The sequence below is a fragment of the Phalacrocorax carbo genome, chromosome 8 (assembly GCF_963921805.1).
Source record: "Phalacrocorax carbo chromosome 8, bPhaCar2.1, whole genome shotgun sequence".
Lineage (NCBI taxonomy): Eukaryota > Metazoa > Chordata > Aves > Suliformes > Phalacrocoracidae > Phalacrocorax > Phalacrocorax carbo.
The window spans coordinates 8,309,248-8,332,511 of NC_087520.1; the positions used below are offsets into that span (position 1 = coordinate 8,309,248).

Consider the following 23,264-nt stretch of genomic DNA (forward strand, 5'->3'; position numbering starts at 1 on the left):
CTCCTCACCGTCACGGGCAGTAATTCTGTATGCTGCCTTCTGTACACGGAGGATCTGGAGATGCAAACAAAGCACAAATACATCAAATGATCTGGCAGCATAAACAAGGGGAAAGGGGAGGTAGCATGGCTTAAATGTTTTTGACTAACTGGGGTAATAGCAATAAGTCTGATTCCGAAAGCAGTATGATTAATCCTGGCACAGATCTGTGCACTTGCTGTTGCTGGGTGCAATGTACTAGTTGTCTGAGCAGCAGTTAAATAACTTCTTGGGAAGAAGAGGCGTGTTAAATGTTGCTTTTTAGTGCTGATGTTTTCAGTTTAACATAACACTGTCAAGAAGCATCAAGTCTGCCAGGAAGTTGGTAGATAATTTACTTTAAAATCCTTAAAATAGCTAAGAGGAAAATAGTGGTATTCTGTTGCTGAAAACCAGACAAATGTGGTGTTGCTGCATTGCTGCTAACAAAAAGCTGTGCTGAGACCGATGCTAACAGTGTGAACCAGGAAGCAAAGCAAAAGGTAGGCTCCTTCAGAGCACCACCTGAAGTAACAGTAAATGTTGAATTGGAAACAATTATTTTTTTTATTTTTTTACTCCCCAACTCCCCCCGAAAGCTGTCAGGGAGATTGTTACAGGTACTGTTAGTTGCCCAGGGACTGGAAGGCAGGTGAGCAGTGTCGGCACTGAAGGTACGGAGTGAAGAGTGTGGAAAATAAAATAGAAAAATGCTGCGATTCTCTGCTTTATGGGAGTTAGCTGGAACTATTTTGTTCAAGTGATGTTTAATAATTACATGAGCATGGTATTGTTCCTGGTAGGAGATAACAACTTGGGGGGGAGAAGTACTCTCTGAAAATACCTCTAAGTCTCTTGATGTCTTAAGTTCTCCCTAGAATCCTCTTGGCCTGGGTTTTTATGCAGCAGGGGCTGTGGGGGGGGTTCCTGTGTCACCCAGCCACATTTCCAGGAACAGTTTATTATTAAACTGCAACTGTGATCTGCTGAGCAAGACGAGCTGGCGCAGCATGTCTGGGGATTATTTGCTGTACTAGCAGGTGAATGCCGCTGGTAGAATATTTCACATTCTCTGGTTTTGGGTCTGACTTTGCAGATAACGTTGTCGTTCTAGGTCAGATTGTGCCTCCTTTCAAATTTCAGAGAGGAAGTGTTTCTAAAATTGTATGTGTTACTCCTAAGGATGGATAAGGGCTCAAGAAGAAAGCTAAAATACAGACTTCTTTCCAGTATCTTTTAAAATTCATTAGGGAAAAAGCAATTTCTAAGCTTGATATGCAGCTTGCTATGGGAAGCACCCTGTCTGCTGACATAAACCACAAAATCTCAGTATCTGGCACACAACTAAATGGGAATTATGGTTCTTATTCCAGTCTTTGAGTCATATCTGTTGCATAGCTTTTGTATGGATTGTATATAGTTTTCAGTGGCAGTAAATGTTGTGCATTTTTTTACCCTTTTGGAGCATTTCAGAATAGCGGTATTAACCTTTCTGAAGCCAGTGTACTCCACAGGCTGACAAGTCTTTGCCCCTCACCAGGGCATCAATATTCTGTAATATGCCCTTGAATTTTGCTTGAATAAGTTTGGCATCAGCCCAGTTTCTGTGAAGAAAGGTAAATACCTGATCTACTCTGTCAGCTGTTCCAAAGACAGCTGCAGCTCTGCTTATGGATACCTTGTGGTGCTCTCCCTGCTTTTCCAGGCAAAACCCAGATCATTTCTGTTTACTATTATGAACTAACTATTGGCAAGCTTTCAAACTGCCTTGCTCATCCTGCTTCAGAAAACATGTTATAATGCAGCCTTTTGTCTTACCTTTAGAACAATAAGGTTGGAAAAGACCTCTAGGATCATCAAGTCCAACTGTCAACCCAACACTACCATGTCTTCTAAACAATGTCCCAAAGTGTCACGTCTACGCATCTTTTAAATACCTCCAGGGATGGCAACTCTACCACCTCTCTGGGCAGCCTTCCTCTATCACAAAGTGCAAGGCATCCTGGTGGTGTAGTTTGCACATTAGAAAGTCCAAAAATTGAGTGGTTTTCTCTTGATTTGTTAGTCTTATGGAAAATATTTAGGCTTCTTCCTTTGGGTGTCTAGGGGGTAGGTTTTGTCCTGCCTTCACTTCAAAGACTGTTGGACCATTAGCAGCCATCTCCTATTTTGTACCAGCTATACCAGCTTATACCAGGAGTTATACCAGAGCTTCCAAGGACCCCGTGCCCATCCAGGTAGATTCCATTTTATGAAAGGCGCAAATTGTCATAGTTCTTTCAGCAACCAAATAGTGAGAAATGCTGTAATTTGTTTGTTTTTTTTTTTTTAAACTGAACAAAGTCAAATTTGCGGTCACACGTTTGCCAGCCATCTATGAGCAGCACCGAGCTTAGCTGTAATCTTGTATTGGTTGTCTGAGTGCTGTGAATTTCACTTCTGTGTAGAATTTCTGTGTTGATGATATATGGGATGTTCGTTGTGGTGTATCTTTAATGAGATTTCTGAATTTTTGGTAGTATGATATATGGTGCAATTCTCTGTTAGAATTCAAAATATTTGGAAGTTGTGTTCAGCTGAGAAATCCTTGCTAGGCTTAACATTCCTGTAATCTGATCAAGAGTTTATAGCTTGAGTACAGGGAATTCATGGAAATGATGGAATTAATAGGTTTTATATCCTGCATTTTTATTAAATCCTAATGCAGATTATTCAACTGTTTCTGCATATGCAGCATAATCTGTAAATCTAACTGGTAAGTCAGATTTCAGAAACGGTGTGCAAAAGTATGTCCTTATAGGAAACCACTACAGCTTGTGTGCTGTGTGCTCCTGTTAAATGGAGCGTGGATATATGCAGACATCTGGAGGGTTCCGCTTCAGATGTCCGTTTCTCAAATTGATCTCCAAACCAGCTTGTTCACTCTTCTCTCTGTTAATACAAGGCTGCTTGTTTTTAAGACAGCTTCAAATAGCACTAAATGCTGTGGAAAACAATGAACATCTCTGGATTTCACCCTCGTAGCTTCTGCTGGGAGTCATGGTCAAAAACCAGCTCTTGGACACACGATAAAATATTACATGTATGTTGGTTCCCTGGGAGAGCTCACCTAGTTTTAAGTTTTCAGAAAGCATGTAAAGCAGAAAGGGAAGGTGGGAGGGGTGGGAAGTCTTCAATCTCATTTGGAACGGCAGTTCAGAGATGACTTCTGTCTCCACCTTCATACTTCACATATTCCCTGTCAAAGCCCCTCCCGGCTGTCGTACCTCAGGCGGGGTGAGTCACGGGTTGTGTCTCCCACCTCGACTGGAGGGTAGCCCAGCCAGTGACGCCTTGTTTGGGAATTTTATAATGTGTTGCTGTATGTTAAAACAAGGTCAAAGAAGTGTGCGTATTGCTTGAGGGGGAAGGTGAGGAGGCTTCTGATTCAGTTAAATGCCTGCAGGAGCTTATTCCACAGTTTTCAGCAGATCCGAGACACGCTCCTATGTGGGAAATGGAGCATTTCTGTAGATGGGAAGGGCTGTAAGCATTTTAGTGAACTGAAAAGATGAGAAAGCTGTTGTGAGCAAATTAAAGCAATGAGTCCTGTTCTGAAGTGTAAAACTAGGCCAGCTGGGTTTTTGACAGCTGAAAGAAAAGCCTGAGACTGAAACCGCTGTGCTATCACAAGGTGTGCCTAAACCCGGGGAAGAACTGACTGCTTGGTTCTCTCTGCTGACTTTGGAAAGGCTCTGTGCATTTGGAGGCCTGGATTGAATTGGTCAAATAGTAAGTTTAAAACAGCAAACACTGCAAAACTGTAATATTATTTCTAAAGGTAAGTGAAGAACAAGGTGTAAGGTGTTTGGTAGAGATAGATTACTAAGCTGGATGTCATATCACTGTTCTCACTGATGTCTTTAGACTTTAATCAGCTGATGAACCGGGACTTTTTGCTAGATAAAATTTTGTTTGTGCTAAGGGATTTTCAGCAACTGAGGTTGAATAAAACTTGTTAACTAAAGGAATTTAAGTGTTGGTGGTGGGAGGACACTTTCAGTTCAAGCAAGTGCTGTTCTAGCACTTGATACAAAAAGCCTTCTGTATTGAAAAGTAGAGAGTCACCTAAAATTGGGTAATGCTTAAGCAGTAGGTTGTCCCATCTACCAAGGAGCTGTGTGCCGGGTGTCCTGCAAGGAGCATATTTCTTTAGTAGCTCTACAGTCAGCTGCCAAGTGCCCCTGGGCATTCTGCAGAAAAGGCTCTGTGCTGATCTGTCCAGCTGATTCTGATCCAGCTGTGGTTTAATTAGCTGAGACCGGGTCAGGACTGATCCAGGAGTGCCGGCAGTATTTGTGGCTCTACTCTCTGAAGGAAGCAGGCAGGTTATTTCCATACCCCGAAGTGTGGCTTTCTCAAAGAAAAGCAGAAATCTGAACATGTGGATTTCAGCGTTAATACTGTTTCAGGTGAGAGAGAAGAGGACAATGGCCAAATATGCAGGAAATCATGGCATTTTGCAGGAAACTTTTAGGTCAGGTTTGAACATGTTGCTTGGATCTGAGTTGCAACACAGCTGTGAAGACATAGTTGGCTTTTCTTTCTTTGAAAGCACTTAATTATTCCACATGATGTGCTGCCATTTATCCCTGTGTTGCCTTTTAATAGCTCCTGAAATGCCGAAGGTATGGATTATGTTAATATAGGTTTTAAATTTTTGATGGACTGAAATAGCTTCAAAAATTAACCTTTTGAAAATGGTTAGGTAGATCACATGACGGGCTTTTAGCAGTTTTCCTCTTACAGTAGTATGCTATCTCCTGTTCCCAGTAAATGAAGAGCTTTGACTAAGGTTATGCTCAGCTCCTTGGCCTAGGTCGAATGCCTCTAGCTGATGTTGGAGATATTTTTATTTTTCATTAGATCATCTGAAATACTCAGCTATTTTCATGCCAGTGCAAAGGATGGATGCTGTTTGTGCGGTGTGGGTGTTGTACCAATTTGTTGTCCAACACATGCTAATAGATATCTGACAAACCAAAAAAGAGTTTTATTACTTCATGGTACAATAAGACTTGATATTTATGTATTTATAAAAGGGTTATCTATATTTAGCGTGGATGGTCCCACAGTCATTAAAACTTGGGCTTCTTGCTGCAGTGAGAGGGAGGATTCCTCCTGGTTGCTGCCAGACCTGCCTTCTCTCACATTTCCTGCCTTCTGAAACCCCTTGTGTACCCTGGGTTTTGGAAGACTGAAGAGAAGCTGGCTATAGATGTTTATTATTTCTGCTTTGCTGTGGCACAGATCGTGACAACTAGGTTGTACCCAAAGTACCTGCTCTTGAGTCTTCCACTGAGTACACCTAATAAATAGAGGAATGGTTTCTATTTGCTCTGTCTTTTCCTGTTTTTCTGGGTTGTTTTGTCATCTTTAGCATCTTGTAGGCTATAAATGCAAGATGTACTTGCTGAGGTGCTGGGATAAATGAAGAGGCCCAGGATGGAACAGATGCCCCCTTTTAACACTGTCTCCGGAGACCATAGCTTCTTGGGTCTGATCATAGACCCTTGGTTTAAAAAAATAATCAACAATGAAATGTTTGAACAGGGTTTGAGATCCGTACAGCATTATGATTAGCATATGCACTTCAGCAAATCTTTTTTTCCTTCGTGTAGAGAAAACTCTTGGCTTATGTTTCCATCCGCCCTTCTTTTATTCTGGCTGGAGCCAGACACACTAAATAGTGATTAAACAAAAGATTAAAATTCCATTTTTGTGCATTTGGCGTTTGAACACTGATCAATTGCTTTGGCGGTGTGTTAAGTAACAGCATGGTAGACAACAGAAGGGGCTTATTTACAGCAATCTGTCTAAATCCATTTTCAATGTATTGCTTAATATGCCTTTCTACTTTAATTCATTTTCAGTTTTTAAAAAACGAAGGATGGAAACAGGCAGGAGATTAGTTTAAGATATTGCTGGAGAAGTAATAACTCCTTAGTGGTAAACAACTTCCAGTTCTTAAGGAAAAGAAAATGTGCTTGAGCTGAAATAGAACTTATGGGCTTGCTGTAGGAGTTAATGGATAAAATTCAATAGCTTGTGTGCTTACATAGCTTCACGAGATGATCATAAGGAACCCTTCGTGCTTTGAAATCTCCTTCTTGCGTTGCTGTTTACAACTGACCATTTCAAAAACAAAGAGATTTTTGCAAAATGAGAATCTATGGTGGAGCTAAACAGAAAACTGCAAAGGCTATAGCCTTGCTGACCTGATTTATAGGGACAGAAATCCAGATCCATAATGCCAGTTTACCCTAACGATGCAGCATTGTTAACTGCAGTGTTCAAATGATGGTCACTGTATTCCACAGTTAAAAGGCAGGTAAAGGGCAATGTGCTGGTGGGGTCTGGGCAAAAATGTTATGCCTCCTGCTATGCAGTTAGAATTAATGAGAAATTAGAACAAAAGTGAAAATTTACATGAAATATAGCATTACAGGTAAGACATAGCTCCCTGCAAATGAAATGCTTGTTTAATAGGTAAAGCAAAAGTCAGTCCTAGGAAAGTTGCTGTGTTTTGCAGACTGCTTAGATATCACAGTCTAGAGCGTCTGTTGAAGGGGTATCATCAAGTTATGTAATTTGCATAATTGAATCAAATCCCATGCAGCGTCCCTGAAGGAAACGACTAAAAAAAAAGCAACATTCTGGTCCCTATGTGCTGTGTCTACATTTCTAGAGCTCAGGCATCTTTTACAAAGAGGAAAAAAACAAAACAGAAGCTTCCAAAATAACATCAATGTCAGTAACCTGCCCATTGCCACAATGAGAGACTTGGAGCGCGTATATGCATGTCTTCCCTCTGCCCGTGATAGTACACTGCCCACAGCTCTGCACACTGCTTTGCTAATAGTCATGGCATGAGCATGAAAATTGCAGTTGGGGAGGGGAAGGCTATGTTTTATCGTTCACACTGACTTTGGTAGCCTGCTGAAATTAAGTTAGTCTTGAAAGTGTGATTCTTAACAAGAAACATGATGCTAATCAGTTTGCTGCAGATCCACCTTCCCTTCGGGGCTATGCAGACCGTGGGTGCTGGCAAGGTCACTGAAGCAGAGACACTAATATCCATTTTCTAGCACTGAAAGTCATTTCAAAATTAGTGTTCAGACGTTGTTGACAGAACTTGTCAGTGACTCAGAGCAGACTTTCCAGATATGGTGTTTTAATAGCGACCTGCAAAACCAATGTAAGCGTTATATGCTTGTTTGCGAGGGATGCAGTTAGAAATATTCTAACCTCTTAACATTTACACAAGTTGAATAAATTTAATGGAGCATTTCTGCATTGGATTGACTAACATAACTTCTATGCCCAAGACCAAAGAAGCTCCAGAATGCAGCATGTCTGTCATGACCATCTGCAGCTATGTTTACCCTTCAAGATTCTAAAAGTCACCTAGAGAGATATGTTGGTCCAACAGAGATCTATGTTGTGTTTCTCTTGTGAATCTCATTTGGCTTTAGTTGTGCAGGGCAGTAACATCATGAGCACTGCAGGCAGAGGAACAGGTAATGGGTCACCCTACCTCATTGTACTGGGTCACCAGTCCTCATTTTACTTTGCCAGTGCCAACATGAAGAGGTGGGTCCTTGTAAGTCTCTCAAGACAGAGCTGTACAGAGCCTGTTCCTCAGGACTTAAGGATCGATAACTCATATTCCATGTGCCTCCAAAGTCCAACACTACAGTTTGGAAAAGTCTTGAATAATTCATGTGTGTACTCCATAGTTTCACCTCTTGCTTAATTTAAAGTTTACAAGTTACTGAAGTTTTTCTCTTGACATGTTTGGCCTTGACGAGGTTTGGCTTAGCCCAGCTCAAAGACGTTTTCATGCACAAATTTTTTTGGACTGATTAGAAGTAATACATCTACTAGACTTTCTGCTGTCTGCCTGCCTGATCTGGGCTCTGTACGTGATACAGTGGCAGTCTTTGTGATTTCTTCTCTTTTTCCTTTTAACAGCACTGGAGGATAGTGTGCTACTGCCTGCTTTCACTCAGTATTGTAGTGGTTAAATTGCTTGCATCAGGTTGTTGCTTGCTCTGAGAGTATTTAAATGCGCACTGCTGACCTCTCTGAAGGATGGCTTGAAACTGCAGAAAATTTCATCCTCTGTTCGCATTATCCTATATTGAGCGCACGAACACGAGGGTGACTCCAGCCCAGAGCCTGGGCATGCTCACCCTGAGCAGGGATGGCTGGAATGGCTTTTTAATGGCTTTTAGGTTGCTGGCTTGGCCTGATGAGCATTGGCTGCTTTGGTGGTACAGCTTTGTAACGGTGTGAGAGGCTCCTCCTGAAACGGCTGACAGCCCAGGGGTGTGGCTTCCCTGCGGAGGATGCTGGAGGTGTTGGTGTGAATCCTTTGGGGTATACTCTGAAATTGTCTCCCACCTCCTGAGAGCTGTTGTGGAGGGCAGCTCAAGATCCATCGCATTAGCGTGTTTCGAAAGGAGAGCAATCCACATCGGTACCTGCAGCAGTGGAGGGTATCTTCTAAGGGATGTGTTCAGCCTAGAGTTCAGAGGGAAGGGGGGTTTCTCTGCAAGTCTAGCTTAAGTTGCCTGACTCCTGACAAGAGATGGGATTTAAAACACTCTTAGCAGTGCCCTGTTAGGCAGCTTGGATGTCTTTTTGCTGGTGGGTCTCTTTTTCCTCTTTCTTCAGGGTGCCCTTCACAGGGGCCTGGCATAGGGTGCTGGGTTACCATGTGCACAGTGGGTGTTGTGAGGCTCAGAGTCACACTGTGTATTTCTCCTTTTAGATCAAGTCCCTAGACACTCTTACAGTGGTGGGTGAGATTTCTAGAGTGACTTTACACATTTACGCATGTTGAATTGCAGAAAATGGTAGAAGGGATAGTGACGTTGTAAACGATGCTCCTGGTGTGCTCATTCAGTCCAGGGTGCTAAAACAAGAGGCAAAAGAGACTTAAAATATTGAAGGTTCAGACTTGCCCGTTGTTCCTGTGCCCAGTATGATACTTGTGCACAAGCCTAGTGCTCAGAAAGTTGGCAAAACTCTCCTGGAAAGGAGGTGCTCTGGTCTGCGAGAGCTTTCCAGGACTTTTCCTGGCAGAGGAGTATCCTGGAGAGGAAACTGGTCAGTGAGCAGGCCTGGCAAAGCAGGGATCTTGCAAAACAGAGGCAAAAATCCACAGAACGGTAGTGTGCTCTGTGGGTTATTTAGTGGGGATGAAAGGAAGGGTGGCACGTTGTCTGAAAAATTAGAAACCACTGTGGTGACCGGACAAGTAGACATGCTATAGCACAGGGTGGCTGTTTCATGATGCTGAAAATTTGATCCATTTTACACCAAAAATAACCAAGCTGCACTTCTGCTGTCTGTCACACAGCTGTCATCCAGACCTGCTCACATTTGCTGGCATGAGCTAGCAAAAGTCAGGACAAGGGGTAGGTAATGGCTTGAACTGAAAGAGGGTAGAGTTCCATTAGATATAAGGAAGAAATTCTTTGCTCTGGGGGTGGTGAGGCACTGGAACAGGTTGCCTGGAGAATTGTGGATGCCCCATCCCTGGGAGTGTTCAAGGTCAGGTTGGGCAGGGCTTTGAGCAACCTGGTCTAGTGGAAGGCATCCCTGCCCATGGCAGGGGAGTTGGAACTAGATGGTCTTTAAGGTCCCTTCCAACCCAAACCAGTCTATGATTCTGTGATTGAAAGGATCTAGACTGATTTAAAATCTCTTATGGGGGGCTGTGGGTGGGGCGGAGTTCCAATAATTCACAAGCCAGCTTTTAATCAAACTGAGCTCTGTTACTTTTAGACCACTGGTTTAATACTCTTTGGCATAGTAAACTGGGCAGGTGGAGCAGACCACATACCTGCAGCCACTCTAGTTCACTTTGATATCTTAGCTGAAACCTGTCTTCACTGATGGTTTTGTAAGCTAATACACAGGGCTCTCCTCCTGCTGACTGTTGTAGAAGAGGGGTGATACAATGGGGATAATCCACAAAACCTTCACAGCCCTGTTCACCAGAGCTCATCTGTCAGAGTGCAGTGAGGTGAACTGCATCAGGCTGAAGTCTAGTGCCTTGGAATAACATGTAAAATGTTCAAATGTCCTATTTTCCCAAGGCAAATCTAGGCATGAAAATGAAGAGTTTGTAATATAACTAGTCAGGCAAATGATGTCTGTGTCCCAGGTGCCAAAGATGCCTGATAACTCTGCAAGGTTACTATGCCAACAGTTGCTTTTTGGTGGTTGTTTGGTTTGATTGACCCATTAGTGAGACTATAAACCTCTTGGCCTTCAAGGAGAGAAGCTTGTTTTTCTTTCTAGGAAGTTCTAGCCTGTGGAGTTCTCTCTGCAGGTCATGAGGAATTAAAAGGGAAAAACCTCTAAGTTCTTTGTGTAACTACTTCTGCAGTAATGATGCTAAAAATGGCTTGCATTTATACTCTGCAGCATTTTAGAACATAATTGAAAAGTCATTCTCAGAGATCTCTTCTTGACCCTAAAACCTACTTAAATATATTTTATGTAGTTATATATTTTATATATTTTTATATCTATATATTTTTTCCCCTTGGATTTGGGGGATGTCAGTGTTTGAGATTTATCATTGGTTTCTTTCCGTACACCATAGTCTCTTTGATCCTGAATTCACCCCATCTTTCAGTTGCTAACTTGTTCCCAAAGCACTCATTGCTTTTGAATTTCAGGAACAACATCATGAAAAGAGGAGCTTTAATTGGGTTTAGTGCAGGCTCATGCCTTGTGTAAAATTTGCTTTTAAGTTGAACCGCAAGAGTCTTAATAAATGACCTTTTAAATCTTATTTTTATTTTATTCAGGTATAGTAGTGTGCTCATTAATAATGATCCTGCAGTAGGTCTCCCATTACAGCTTTATTGTTAATTAAATAGGATGCAAGATGTATTGGATGTTTCCAAAATGAAAATGGGAGTTTTTAGTAGATTCCCTGATTAAAAATACTGGTCTGCATACATGATGGTGCCCTGAAAAAAAATATCACTTAACAGCTATAGATAAAGTACTGTTCTGAGTCAAGCAAAACTTGCTTCCTCCCTCAGCCCTTTTAGGGTAAGGAAGACGTTTAATCTCCTCTTACAGGAAGGGGGAAGATTTCACATGTTGTGTATTTAATATATCCAATCTTTTATTTAAAAGGCATCATATGTGAGGCAAAAGAAAGACCCTTACTTTGGTGATGGACAAAGGAAAAAGGACTGGCATAACAAAGAAGCTATAAGGAGGGACTCTGAGCGTGTAGGTATGTAAGTTTACTGTAAAAATGTTTTAATACAGATTGTAATTCACTTTGATTTTATTTGGTAGGCTGAGTGCAGAACAGCTTGTTTGACTTCAGCGTCAAAAAGATAATCTTGACATGATGCGATAATTATTGTGTGTTAATCCCAGTTAAAGCCTTTCCCTCAACTCCACAATAACCATTTCGATATGAAAATATGTTGGTATCATCTTGGTATTTTTAGGATAGGTGCAGTATTGATTTTTGAAAAACTTACCAAAAAATGGGTGCTTGTGCCCCTCCCAAAAATGGGAGGTCCAGAGAGGAAGAAGAGGGATAAGACTAATGTTCTAGATTATTACATTCACGCAAATTTTATTCCCCAGTTCCAAGTTTTGTCTTGCATCGCATAAAAGGGCCCATTTTGAACATCACAGCTTTACACTGGTGTGTCTGCGAGGGCTTTGCCTCCTCTGTGCAAGAGCTCTGGTTGTTAAATATACATATCCATCTGTGCTGAAAAAAGTAGTGATGAGGTATTCAAACCATATGTATTCTTCCTGCAATGAAACAAAAAACATTCTATAGATCCTCCACAGCGTTGCCATAGCCCCTTAATCTGTTTCTGATGTTGGAAGGAAGACTTTTAACTTCTATGATTTGCACAGCTGAATGGTTTGTAGCAAAACTGCTTATTAAATAAAATTGTTAGGTTGACACAGTTGACCCAGTGCTAAATATGACATAGAGCACAAAACTAATGAAGGAATTTTCAAAGGGCTATAAGATGGCTGCTCTTCTTTTGATATATGGAATAGTTTCTGGCCAGTTATGCACCAATTAGTAGTAATGATGCATGTTTACCTTCTGTCTATCAATAGGAAATGGAGAACAGGGAAAACCTTACCCAATGACTGATGCAGAGCGAGTGGACCAGGCGTACAGGGAAAATGGTTTTAATATCTTTGTGAGTGATAAAATTTCTCTCAATCGTTCCCTTCCAGACATCAGACATCCAAAGTGAGTATATAGTTTGCATTTCTATGAGTGAAAGTTTACAAGCCCTGAATTACCACATCTGCAGAAGCATGCTCTTTTTTCATTAGTCTCTTGTACCTTTATTTGTCAAATAAAATCCTTTCACAGCTGGCTCCTGCTGCCTCCTTAATAAAGGACAGTGTATAGTAATTGCAGTGGGAAATAGAGGAGACCAAACCTGAGGAAAAAAATCCACTTTTGAGTCCGAGACTTAAAATTACCAAAAACTTGTAGCCCTGCGCAGAAATGATCTTGAACTGAACCCAGAGGTGGCTACTTCCTTAACCTCTTGCAAATTGACAGTTCAGTTCCTGAGCCTACTGACATAGTCAACAACTTTTAGCAACTGATAAGGTAGAGCTATTTCTTTCTGGAGTGGAAACTGATGTAAGTGACTGACTCAGTTGACAAGTGCCCTAAGTGTAGTCGGGTGATGACCTTGTCACTAAATGCTCTGTGCAGTTCTTATCTTGGCCACTCACTGGAAATGACCATGAAATGCTCAGGAACAGAACAAGATTTGAGTAGCTCCACTCAACTATGTAAGAAGTTTTATCAGAAATCCTTCTGATTTATGGATTAGTTTTAGACATCTTCCTCATAAAAACCTCATCAGGATTTACAAGAAGAAACTAGTTCCGTTTGAATGTTGGCTTTTGAGTTCATCTATTTTTGGACATTATCCTTTAGGATGGTGTCAAACTGGATTTTATGCAAGCCAGAGGAGTTTTTCATTAGCAGAAGTGCTTCAGTTAGGACTTAAACCTTGTTTATACAAAGCTGAGAGGTTTTTAAATACCCTTTGTGCAGTTCTTAATCTGAAAGCATTGTTAGACATTTGAATGGAAGCTTGTTTTGTGTAAAGCCGTTTTTATCACAGTTTAGTGAAACTGAACTCAACATCTACTTTATTCATGAGATATAACTTCCAGAAGTCAGGTTTTATAATTTGTTAGCTGCACGTTTGAGAGATTACCTCATCAGCTGTCACAGCAAACTAATCAAATACACTGGCTTGACACCCTTTCTCAATATATACCCATAAACCACAGCAGTGAGTATAGCTCCATAAATATTTTAGGCATGCAGCTGAAATGTTTAAACATAGAGATAAATCAGGTAACTGAAGATGCTTGTTGATAAGCTCACACTCAAGTTCTAGGAAATACAGTTTGAGTTTCCTCACCTAAATTATACCTGGCCTCCATTTACAGGGGCTGCCATGGGCTCTGAGAATTTAAACATCAGACAATGCCAGTATTTCCTCATCTGAGGATTTAATAGATTGCCTTACATTCTGCATTGTTTCCTGAAGTTGCTGACTCCTCGTTGCTAATTCTGCCATTTAAACTTTTTTAAACTGTGAAACTTCTAACTCCAGTCTCCAGTTAAAATTAATAAGTGAAGTGTCTGGGTCACCAACAATTACGGTGTGATTAGTGATGCAGCTGCCGCTGCTTTGCTTATTGCCTGACACATCCTTTCCCCCAACGTAGTGAGTTATAATTGTGGAGATCTCAAGGACAGGATAAACAGCATGTGTATAATGGATGCTGGGATTAGCTGGGCGGGGAGTGTCTTCCCCTGCTAATGTTTCCTTTAAGTGCTTCTGGGTTTTTTAATATTAAATACCAATTTTGCAAGTCGTGTAAAGCAATTGTAGATGTGGTAGCTGGAGGCAAACAATTTCTCTCCATGCTTAATGGTTAAACTTAATAGCTAAAGTTTCCCACTTGTTAGTCAGAAAATGAAAATTCCAGTTTAAGAAGAGTTAGAAGAGATTTGGGGGGCGCTTGTTTCGTATTGGAACTGTTATAGCTAGTAGCTATCTTGGAAGAAGGTTAAGATTGCAATGCCAAGGGCTGGATGAAAGCAGTCCATGCAGCTTTATTTTGCATCCTGCATCTGTGCATTGCAGCCATAGCCTGCGAGCTCTTGGCAGCACCCCAAGACAATTCATTAGACCCAGAATAAGCTACTGTCCTTTTGCACAGGCACCGGAGTAACTTCCTGTAACCACATATTTATTGAGCTTGTATAACGTAGGTGCATCCTTCTCCATTGCCTGGGAAAGGTATCAGGAAAAAGCCACCACTGCCAGAGCCACTTTCGTTCCCACCTGCCGTTCTGGGGAACAGGGAGGGAATTACTGTGTGCGTGCATGTGCTACCTTGCACACGCAGTGAAAGCTTCGCTGAGTGCCTGGCAGGAAAGAGCCTGCAGATCAGCTCTGGTGCAGGCTATGCAAGAGGTGCAGGGAGTGGTGTATGACCTCCCTCCCCTGCTAGTGGGAAGAGTGCAGCCTCCCCTGCTGGCAGTGTCATTAATACATTCTAAAAATCTCTATTCGTGTAGCCTTGTCTGTTTTGCACTGGGCATGTGGGGTGCTAGGAATGTAATAGATCATTGTCCCCTAGTGAACAGCTACTGGGTATTTTTTAACTACAATTGTTCGCTGTATGGCCTTAGGTGTTACCTGTTTAACAAGGTTCAAACTCCACTTAGGGCCACTCCTGCAGGAGAATAAACACTGCACTTATTGCTGCCATTTGAATTTTCTTCAGGAAGCTACCCTGAAAACACCCCCACAAGGCAAGAGAGCATTACCCTGATTTAAAAATTACAATTAATGCTGTGAAGTACCCTCAAATTCAAGGAGTCCATATGGGGTCTCTGCAGACCTGACTCCAGCTAGATCCAAGTTCTGCAGTGCTTTGTGTTCAAACCTCAGCCGCCTTCACTTCTGTCTGCAGAACTGATCCCAGGTGTCAAACTAGACCTGCTGAAAAATGGGAAAGCCAAGATTGATTGTTTAGGAAAAGTATGATTTGAATAATTGTCCAGCATGACTAAGGAAGCCTTTGGTAGAGGCTGATCTGAGAGAGGTGGCTTTCCTTGTTGCGCAGTTCTTACCAAGCAATTATCCTGTCTCTTCTGTGCATCGTTTGCAATGTCTTGAACTTCTGGGAATGTTTAGGGAAGGTGCTGTCACACAAAATCCTTACTTCCTGCACATTTTGATTAAAAAAATTTGGATGGCAGTTATACATGTGATTAGAATGATTTACTTCTCTGAAAACTGGGAAAAAGTGAACTAAACTAATGTACTGATAATGCCTAAAAGAGATATATTCAACTTCTGAAACAACTTTGTAGAAATTCCTCTTCCTAGTGATCTTTGAGGTATAAGGACAGGGAAAATAAGTATTGTAGAGACTTTTGTATCTTAAGGTATAACTGGAGTTTCTTTTAAAAGCAGCTTCAGCACCTAATAGATCCCTCCGACTTTCTGCATTGCTAAGTGTCCCTGGCCATTAACAGTCGCCACTTAATATAGATTTTTAATATTTTTTTTGCCAGACTAGATCAGGTCGGCACTGGCTTGATAAGGCCTGAAAGTTGGTGGGGATTTTCAGGCAATCTGTGTCAATTTGAGGAGTAAAGAATGAACTAAGTTACTTGATGGTAATTAATATGGAAGTGCTGGTGTTCTTTGGCACCGCCTTTTGACTTACTCTGTCTATGTTCAGCTGCAAGAATAAGCTATACCTGGAGAAGCTTCCGAACACTAGCGTGATAATACCGTTCCACAACGAAGGATGGTCCTCCCTCCTCCGGACAGTGCACAGTGTCCTAAACCGCTCCCCTCCTGAGCTGATAGCAGAGATAGTGCTGGTGGATGACTTCAGTGACAGAGGTATGATAATTTGTATGTAAACTCTCCAGCTGTGTTTACCTACCTAAGGGGTCAATGAACTGGTGCATATGTGTTTAATGGCTCAAGGTTTTATTACTTGCCAGCAGCAGAGCTCAGGTGAACCTTGTTCCAGTATATTTGAAAGGCCAAAAGTCTAGCAAAAAACTCATGTTCCATATGCAGTTTGTGCTGGCTTAGCTGCTGATGGCATGGGCTGTCCTGCGTTTTGGACAATGTGACTAAACAGAGAAGCTGGTTTTAATATTCTGTTAAGGGCCTGTGTAGTCCTTAATGTTTAACCCCAGGGTTAAAAGAAAAAAAAAAAAGGGGGGGGAATAACTCACTTCACACATTCTTCATTTTTTTTCTAGACACAGAAAATGGCAAAAGAAGCCTTGATAAAATGTTTCCACCTCAGACTGCCTATGATTTGGCTTACTTTTCCCCTGAATTTTGTGCTCCTAAAAAGTAAATCTGTAACATCCAAAAATTTAACTGCTCTCTCTTGCTGACTTGCTTACACTCCTCATTTTGTCCTGCATTGCCAGGAGTAGTCATTTGGGATTGGGTTTAAGTGCCACATGCAAAGATATGTAGCTGCTGGCATAACGCATCACCGCAAATGGAACAACCACTTGCAGTTGCAGCAGCAATGTGTAGATGTGGTTGCTAATTTACTTGTTCTGTCGCAGAAAGGCAAGGGATTCTTTTCTCTGAAACATTTAAATGCTATGTGATATAAATTAAGCTACGGTTTACATCTTGTAGTTTACACCCTTGCTATGGTGGAAAAGGCAATCAGGTAAGAGAAGAATGAATGCTTCTGTCATGTAGACATTGCATAGCTAGAAAGATCACATGGAAGGTCTTCTGAAGGTAGCTGGTGTTCTCTGATGTTGAAAAGGGTACAGCGACTTTAAGGTGTTACGATCAGATCTAGCATCTCTATTTTCTCCTTTAAAATTACTAAGACTATTTAGCTTTATCAGCTGCTGAGTTTGAGTCCTGACACTGAAATAACTCAACTGGGGGAAAAGAGCTCTCTACATGGGTACTAAATGATACATCTCCAGATATCTGACACGTAGGAAGCTCCTAAAATGAGCTTGGAAACAAGCTCATGAGTATTTAGCGTTCTGACCTATGCTGACTTTCAAATAAGCGCTATCCAACAGCTATAGTATTTGTTCTAAAGTACATCTCTAGTTAGTTTGCAAGCAAGGCATTCTGGTTGGAACAAATCAATGTTCTATGAAATAAGTATTTCTTTAGAGGATTTTCAGACCAAGCTGGGGAGAAAAAAAAAACCACAACACCAACCTATCCTCCCAAAAAGGTCTCTTTATTGCTACTCAGTCTAGAAGCAAATTAGACAGGCTCATGCTGTAACCACAGCTGAATTGTGCAAACCAGTTTCTTTTAAGAGAAGTGGAAGCAATGAAATCTGGTTTCCTGGGGATCTATTCTCCTTGTTCTCTAGATGTGCCCTTCTGACCAGGTGAAAAAGAGCACTTCTGGCTCTCCCACCCCTGCTCCTCGTCAGTCTGTACACATGCTGTCTGTCCAGCTCGCTCTTGCTCTGTTCCACCTACCTCTGATAAGACACAAGCTCTCCTCCATCAGTCATCCATCCTTTATACAAAGGTTGCAAGAAGTAGCTGAGATTAATTTGTGTGCAGCATCGATTTATAGATGGATATAGAATACTACTGGTGTTGGACAGTGAGCTAGATTGTCAAGGGAAGAGAATGGCACACAGGCAAAGAGTGCTAATAAAAAACTTTTTTTTTTTAAAAACCCAAACAAACAGTGGTTTCCTGCTAGCTCAGTTGATCTGTGCATGTTGCGACAATTACTGGTTAGGATGAAACATTTTTCCTTCACTGCTGTCAGTTTGTATCTGCCCGGTAGCGTTTCCTGCTGGCTGCTCCTTTTCCAGCAGTCAGCATTCTTCCTTAACCACGCTGGGGTTGGCTTCTACATCCCGCGCTGGGTTTAAATAGATCCTTAGTCTTCAGGAGGCTGTTAAGTCCTAAACACGTGATCTTGATGTGAAAGGCTGATGGTTACATACTTCTGGTTTTAATTTATCTATTGTATGCACTTTTATTAAAAAATAAACCCAAAACCAAAACCCCACACTTCAACGCGGTACCTGAGAACTGATAATTTAACGCATCAAACTGAACTCCAGGAAGCAGTGGAGGATCCAGGAAAACTTTTACTTCGCATGTGTTATGTTTGAAAGGGGTACATTCTTGGATTTAGACTGTTAGGCCACTACTCTGGTTGTCTGTTTCTCATTATTAAACTGGGCAGGTGATAAAAACCCTGTGTCTGAGTTGATGATCATCACCGCTGTGCTACAGAACCAGTGAGCAGTAAAAAGAATGAGAAGAGATTTCTTGATTCCTTTTGAAGAGAAGTGATTAGTCCTCTGCGTTGTCTGCAAGGTAGAATGCTTTGCTTCTCTTTCAAATGCTAGTCCCACAAATTTGTAACAGCATCTTCCTTCTAAAATTATAGAATCACTGTTGGACGTAGTGATAGTAGACCCCACGTAGGAGATCAGAGAGGCATAGTATGAACAGTAAATGTCAGCTGCTTCCCCAAAGAGATCAGTAAATAGTCATCATAAACTCCAGTAAAAAGCAAAAGATGAAAAGGATAATCGCTCAATAAAAATCTATTATTAATTCTTTTTATCGAGAGGTTACTCTGACAGGATAAAATATCAGATACACTCTGCTGTACTTCACCATGGCTTTTCACCTGAGGGTTGTCTAAACAGATCGCTAGCACTTTAGTAACTCTTCAAAAAGACTAACCTTCAAGATCTTGGCTTTCCCTGGCAAGGAAACAATATCCCCCTTGCTAGCATTTCTTGTGGACTGACCTATGTTGGGGTTAAACGTACTGGGCTTTGCCGAGCTGCCCCTCTAGTTCTGCTGTTGCACTGGTTTCTGTAGGTGGTGAGGTTAGTGCCAATCTGTCAGCCTCTTTCATCCATGAGTCGCATACACAGAGATTCTTTGCTTCCCATGAAGTAAAGAGGACTTTGCTAATAAAGGAAAGTATGGAAACCTGGCTTTTGCACTCATCAGTGTGTTTTCTGACATGTTACTTTCATATGTTTTTCATCTGTTTTTAAGCTTGGGAGTAAGGAATTTTTGGTGTGACTAGGAGGAGGGTTGAGAAGTTGGCTAACAAAGTGATAGGAGAGTGAAGACAGATTTCTGGGTTGGTTGGTGGTTGCTGTGGTCTGCAGCATACCTGAGGCAGCTGTGCTGCTTTGCATTATTGGAGCTCTTGGACAGATGAATCATCATCTGGAAGTGTCAACAGCCATTTACTTCTTAATTTGTTTGAGAGAGATAATTCTGTGACCTTTAGCAATAAACATTTTTCAACCAAAAAAGGCTGTCCTGATGACAGCAAATCTTAACAGCGAGCAGCAGAAGCTTTGCAAATCGTGCTTTTGAAATGTTTCCTTTGCTTTGTATTTGAAAAATCGAAATGTGCTTAAACAACTTACTGTGTGGATTTTTTTTCCCTGCCTGTAGTATAATGCAAATGATCAAAATCTAGCCTTACTTCAAGCAAATTTGGTGCTGGATTCCACATCAGCCACAGTGCTCTGGGAATGGCTACCTGCCAGTGCGATCAGTCTGATGCAGTACAGTGGTAGGATCCCGTTTGCCTCGAGCTGTGGTCCATGTTGTCACGTCCAGCAGCTGTCTTTGCTGACACTTGAATCTTTCTTTGTGGGGATTCCCTTGTTAGATTGAGTTAGCTTAAAAGAAGCTGCTTTCCAGCATTTGCCACTGGTCACGACAGAGTAAATATCGTGGGGCTGTTTTCTGCTTTCTCTAATAGTAGTCTCTAGTATCAATATCACATTCCCAGTAAGACTATGATAGCTTATGCTTTTTTCCCCACATAGTCGGGATATCTGTGATATAAGGACTTTATTCTCCTGACCATAAGCATTTCAAAACAATTACAGGGATTTCATGTGCAGAAGAATATAGGCTATATTGGAGAGGGTGGCACGCATCCACCAGACATGGAGAATAAGAATTAACCTGCCTGGTGGTGTGTGCCTCTTCCTGCCTGCTACTGAGAACTGCTAAAGACCCACAGACTGATCTCCTTGGATTAACCTCAGCTATTTCAGGGTGGTCCAAAATAACGCCTACCCTCTGGATAAGCAGAAATCAGAATGCAATACATGTGAATTACGACTTTAGAATTCCTGATCATAAAAACTCTTAGCTGTGGCAGTCCTGTGTGGATTTGTGGCTTCACTTTTAATTTCTATAGTTACTCTTTAGTTCTGATCTCAGTTAAATTAAGCCTTTTCATATGCTGGCTTGCGGGGTACTAATTATATCCCTCTGAGCTTGTTGTTACCAGAATGGCCCTAAGTAAACTAAAATGCTTTTTTCATGCATATCAGTTTTCTCCTGGGGACTGTCAGATGTGAAATTTGTTTGCTTTTTGATTATTTAATTACAATGCTGCTGAGTGGTAAGTGGGTTCCATTATATCATAGAAATGGGAGGAGGGGAAGAGAAGTTGAAAGGCAGGTCAGTTTGTAACACTGCAGGTTTTTATATTGGCTCTGATGTCTTTTTATTATTGAGGGCAGGCAACGAATAACAGACAGATAGTTCATGATTCTTCAGGGTCTGCTTCAGTCTCTAGACCTACAATCTGAATCTGGCTGTGGTTGTGAGAAACGGAGCTGTTCATCTCTAGTGTCTGCCTTTACAGAGGGATTGTTGGTCTCTAATTCTTGTGGCTTGTGGATACCTCTGCTGTATGAGCTATCTCTGAGATTGCATGAACAAATGTAAAGCTGTCCCCTGTCTTTCGCTAGATAAATGAACAGCCTTAAGCTGAAGTAACAGAGGGCAGAGGATGGCACGTTTTCTCTTTGCAGGATGCTTGTCTAAACGTTCTTTGCTTTTCGCCTTATACAGGTTTGGTAGCTCTGTACAGCAGTGGGGCATCAGGTATATACTACTACAGGGTGAAAGGCAGAAGTCAAACTCTCTTCTGCCTGTTTTGGAGAAGAGATCTCTTTCAGGTGGAGACTGGACTAGAACACGTACAGAATGACACATAGTTGAGGTTGGAAAGGATGTCTGGAGATCATCTAACCCAACCCATCTGCTGGGCTACAGCAGGTTTCATGATATTTTATTCACCAAGGATGGAGACTCCATAATGTCTCTGGGGAACCTGTTCTGCTGTTCAGTCACTCTTCCAATGACTTAGTTTAAAAAAAAGTCTTATGTTTAGGCAGTATTTCCTGTACTTCAGTTTATGCCCAAGGACTCCCAGGTCCTCTTCTGCAAAGCTCCTTTCCAGCTGCTGGGTCCCCAGTCAGTACAGGTGCATGGAATTAATCCTCCCTGAGCACAGGAATTTGCATTTCCCTTTGTTGAACTTCACAAGGTTCTTGTTGGCCCATTTCTCATGCCTGTCAAAGTCCCTCCTAGTGGCAAGTCAGCCATGCCTCCCAGGCTTGTATCATCTGCAGACCTTCTGAGGGTGGTCCCCTCACCCAGGTCTTGAATGAAGATGTGCAATGGTATTCACCCTAATACTGACCCCTGGGGAGCACAGCTAGTGACAGTCCAGGCCTCCGGCTTGGCTTTGTGCTGCTGATTACAAGCCTTGAAGCTCAGCTGGTTTTCTGTCCACCTTAGTCTCTGCTTATCTAGCCGAGATTTCATCAGTCTGTCCATGAGGATGTTACAGGAAGACAGTGTTGAAAGTCAAGATGCCTTTTATAGGTAAGAAAAACGTAAGAATGAGGGAATTTAAAAAGTATCAGAAGAGCAGACTAAATAAAATGGGCTGCACAAGCATCCTGTGTGTGCTGACGCCCTAGTTCCCTTGCTGAGTCACCAAAAGGTATAACTATCTAGGGAACACTAATACCTCTAAAACTTAAACACACAAATGCAAAAAAAATAGTTTATCTGGAACAAACTGGTGTCAGGTATTTTTCAGCCCTTCCTTTAATGTAAAACATGGTAAGATTTTTACCTTTTCACCGTTTGCAGCAATCAAAAGTTTTAAATTATTCAAGACATTGTAAACTTGCTGTGTGCTAGAAGGCTGTGACTTAATTCACAGAGTCACAGGTTGGAAGGGACCTCAGGGATCATCTAGTCCAACCTTTCTAGAAAGAGCACAGTCTAGACAAGATGGCCCAGCACCCTGTCCAGCGACTCTTAAAGGTGTCCAACGTGGCCGCGTCAACCACTTCCCTGGGGAGATTATTCCAGTGGTGACTGTCCTCACTGTGAAAAATTTCCCTCTGGTGTCCAATCGGAATCTCCCCAAGAGCAACTTGTGCCCATTCCCCCTTGTCCTCTCCATGGGACTCCGTGTAAAAAGGGAGTCTCCATCATCTTTGTAGCTGCCCCTTAAGTACTGGTACATGGTGATGAGATCCCCTCTGAGCCTCCTTTTCTCAAGGCTGAACAAACCCAGTTCTCCCAGCCTGCCCTTGTATGGCAGCTTCCCAGTCCTTCGATCATCTTGGTGGCCCTTCTCTGGACCCCTTCCAGCCTGTCCACATCCTTTTTGTGTAGAGGGGACCAGAACTGCACACAGTACTCCAGGTGTGGCCTGACAAGCGCTGAGTAGAGCGGGATGATGACTTCTTTCTCTCTGCTGGTGATGCCCTTTTTGATGCAACTCAGCATTGAATGTCATTTTAAAGAAACCTTTTGCCACATAGTTGGGGCTAACTGTGTGTAGAGAGAAAAATGTGCACCCCACACAGGTGGTTCAGAAGTACTTTGGGTGTATCTTATTTTATGGCTTAGCTTGACAGAAATCTGTGATTGCGGCTAAGTGCTTAAATTTCATATAAAACTCATGTTTCAGCATTCAGTTATTTGCATATTGACTGACAGCCTGTTCTTACTCATTTGAAGATTACTTTTGTATAAATGACAGTGTTTTAGAACAAGTGTTGTCCCTTGTTGAAGAATGAGAACTGCAGCATCAGTCATCTCTGAAGCATGCATTATATGCAAAGCACTATGTTGATACAGTAATAAAGCTGAATGTGGCAGCACTGAAAATACTGCAGTCTCCAAACATCGGGATTGTTCTAGAAGTGTTAACCCAGCTGGGGTGTCTGCCCTATGGCATTGTATGTCTGTACGGTGGCAGTACATGAAGAATTAACATCCTTCT

The 23,264-nt window shown here is 41.9% G+C and overlaps 1 protein-coding gene across 1 annotated transcript in view; it reads left to right on the forward strand.

The window, feature by feature from the left end:
* GALNT10 (polypeptide N-acetylgalactosaminyltransferase 10) overlaps positions 1–23,264 on the forward strand; it is a 96,115-nt gene that overhangs the window by 36,402 nt on the left and 36,449 nt on the right. Inside the window, exons 2-4 of the mRNA XM_064458522.1 lie at positions 11,224–11,326; positions 12,187–12,325; positions 15,874–16,040. Coding sequence (XP_064314592.1) covers positions 11,224–11,326; positions 12,187–12,325; positions 15,874–16,040 — 409 coding nt within the window. The remainder of the gene's footprint in view (positions 1–11,223; positions 11,327–12,186; positions 12,326–15,873; positions 16,041–23,264) is intronic.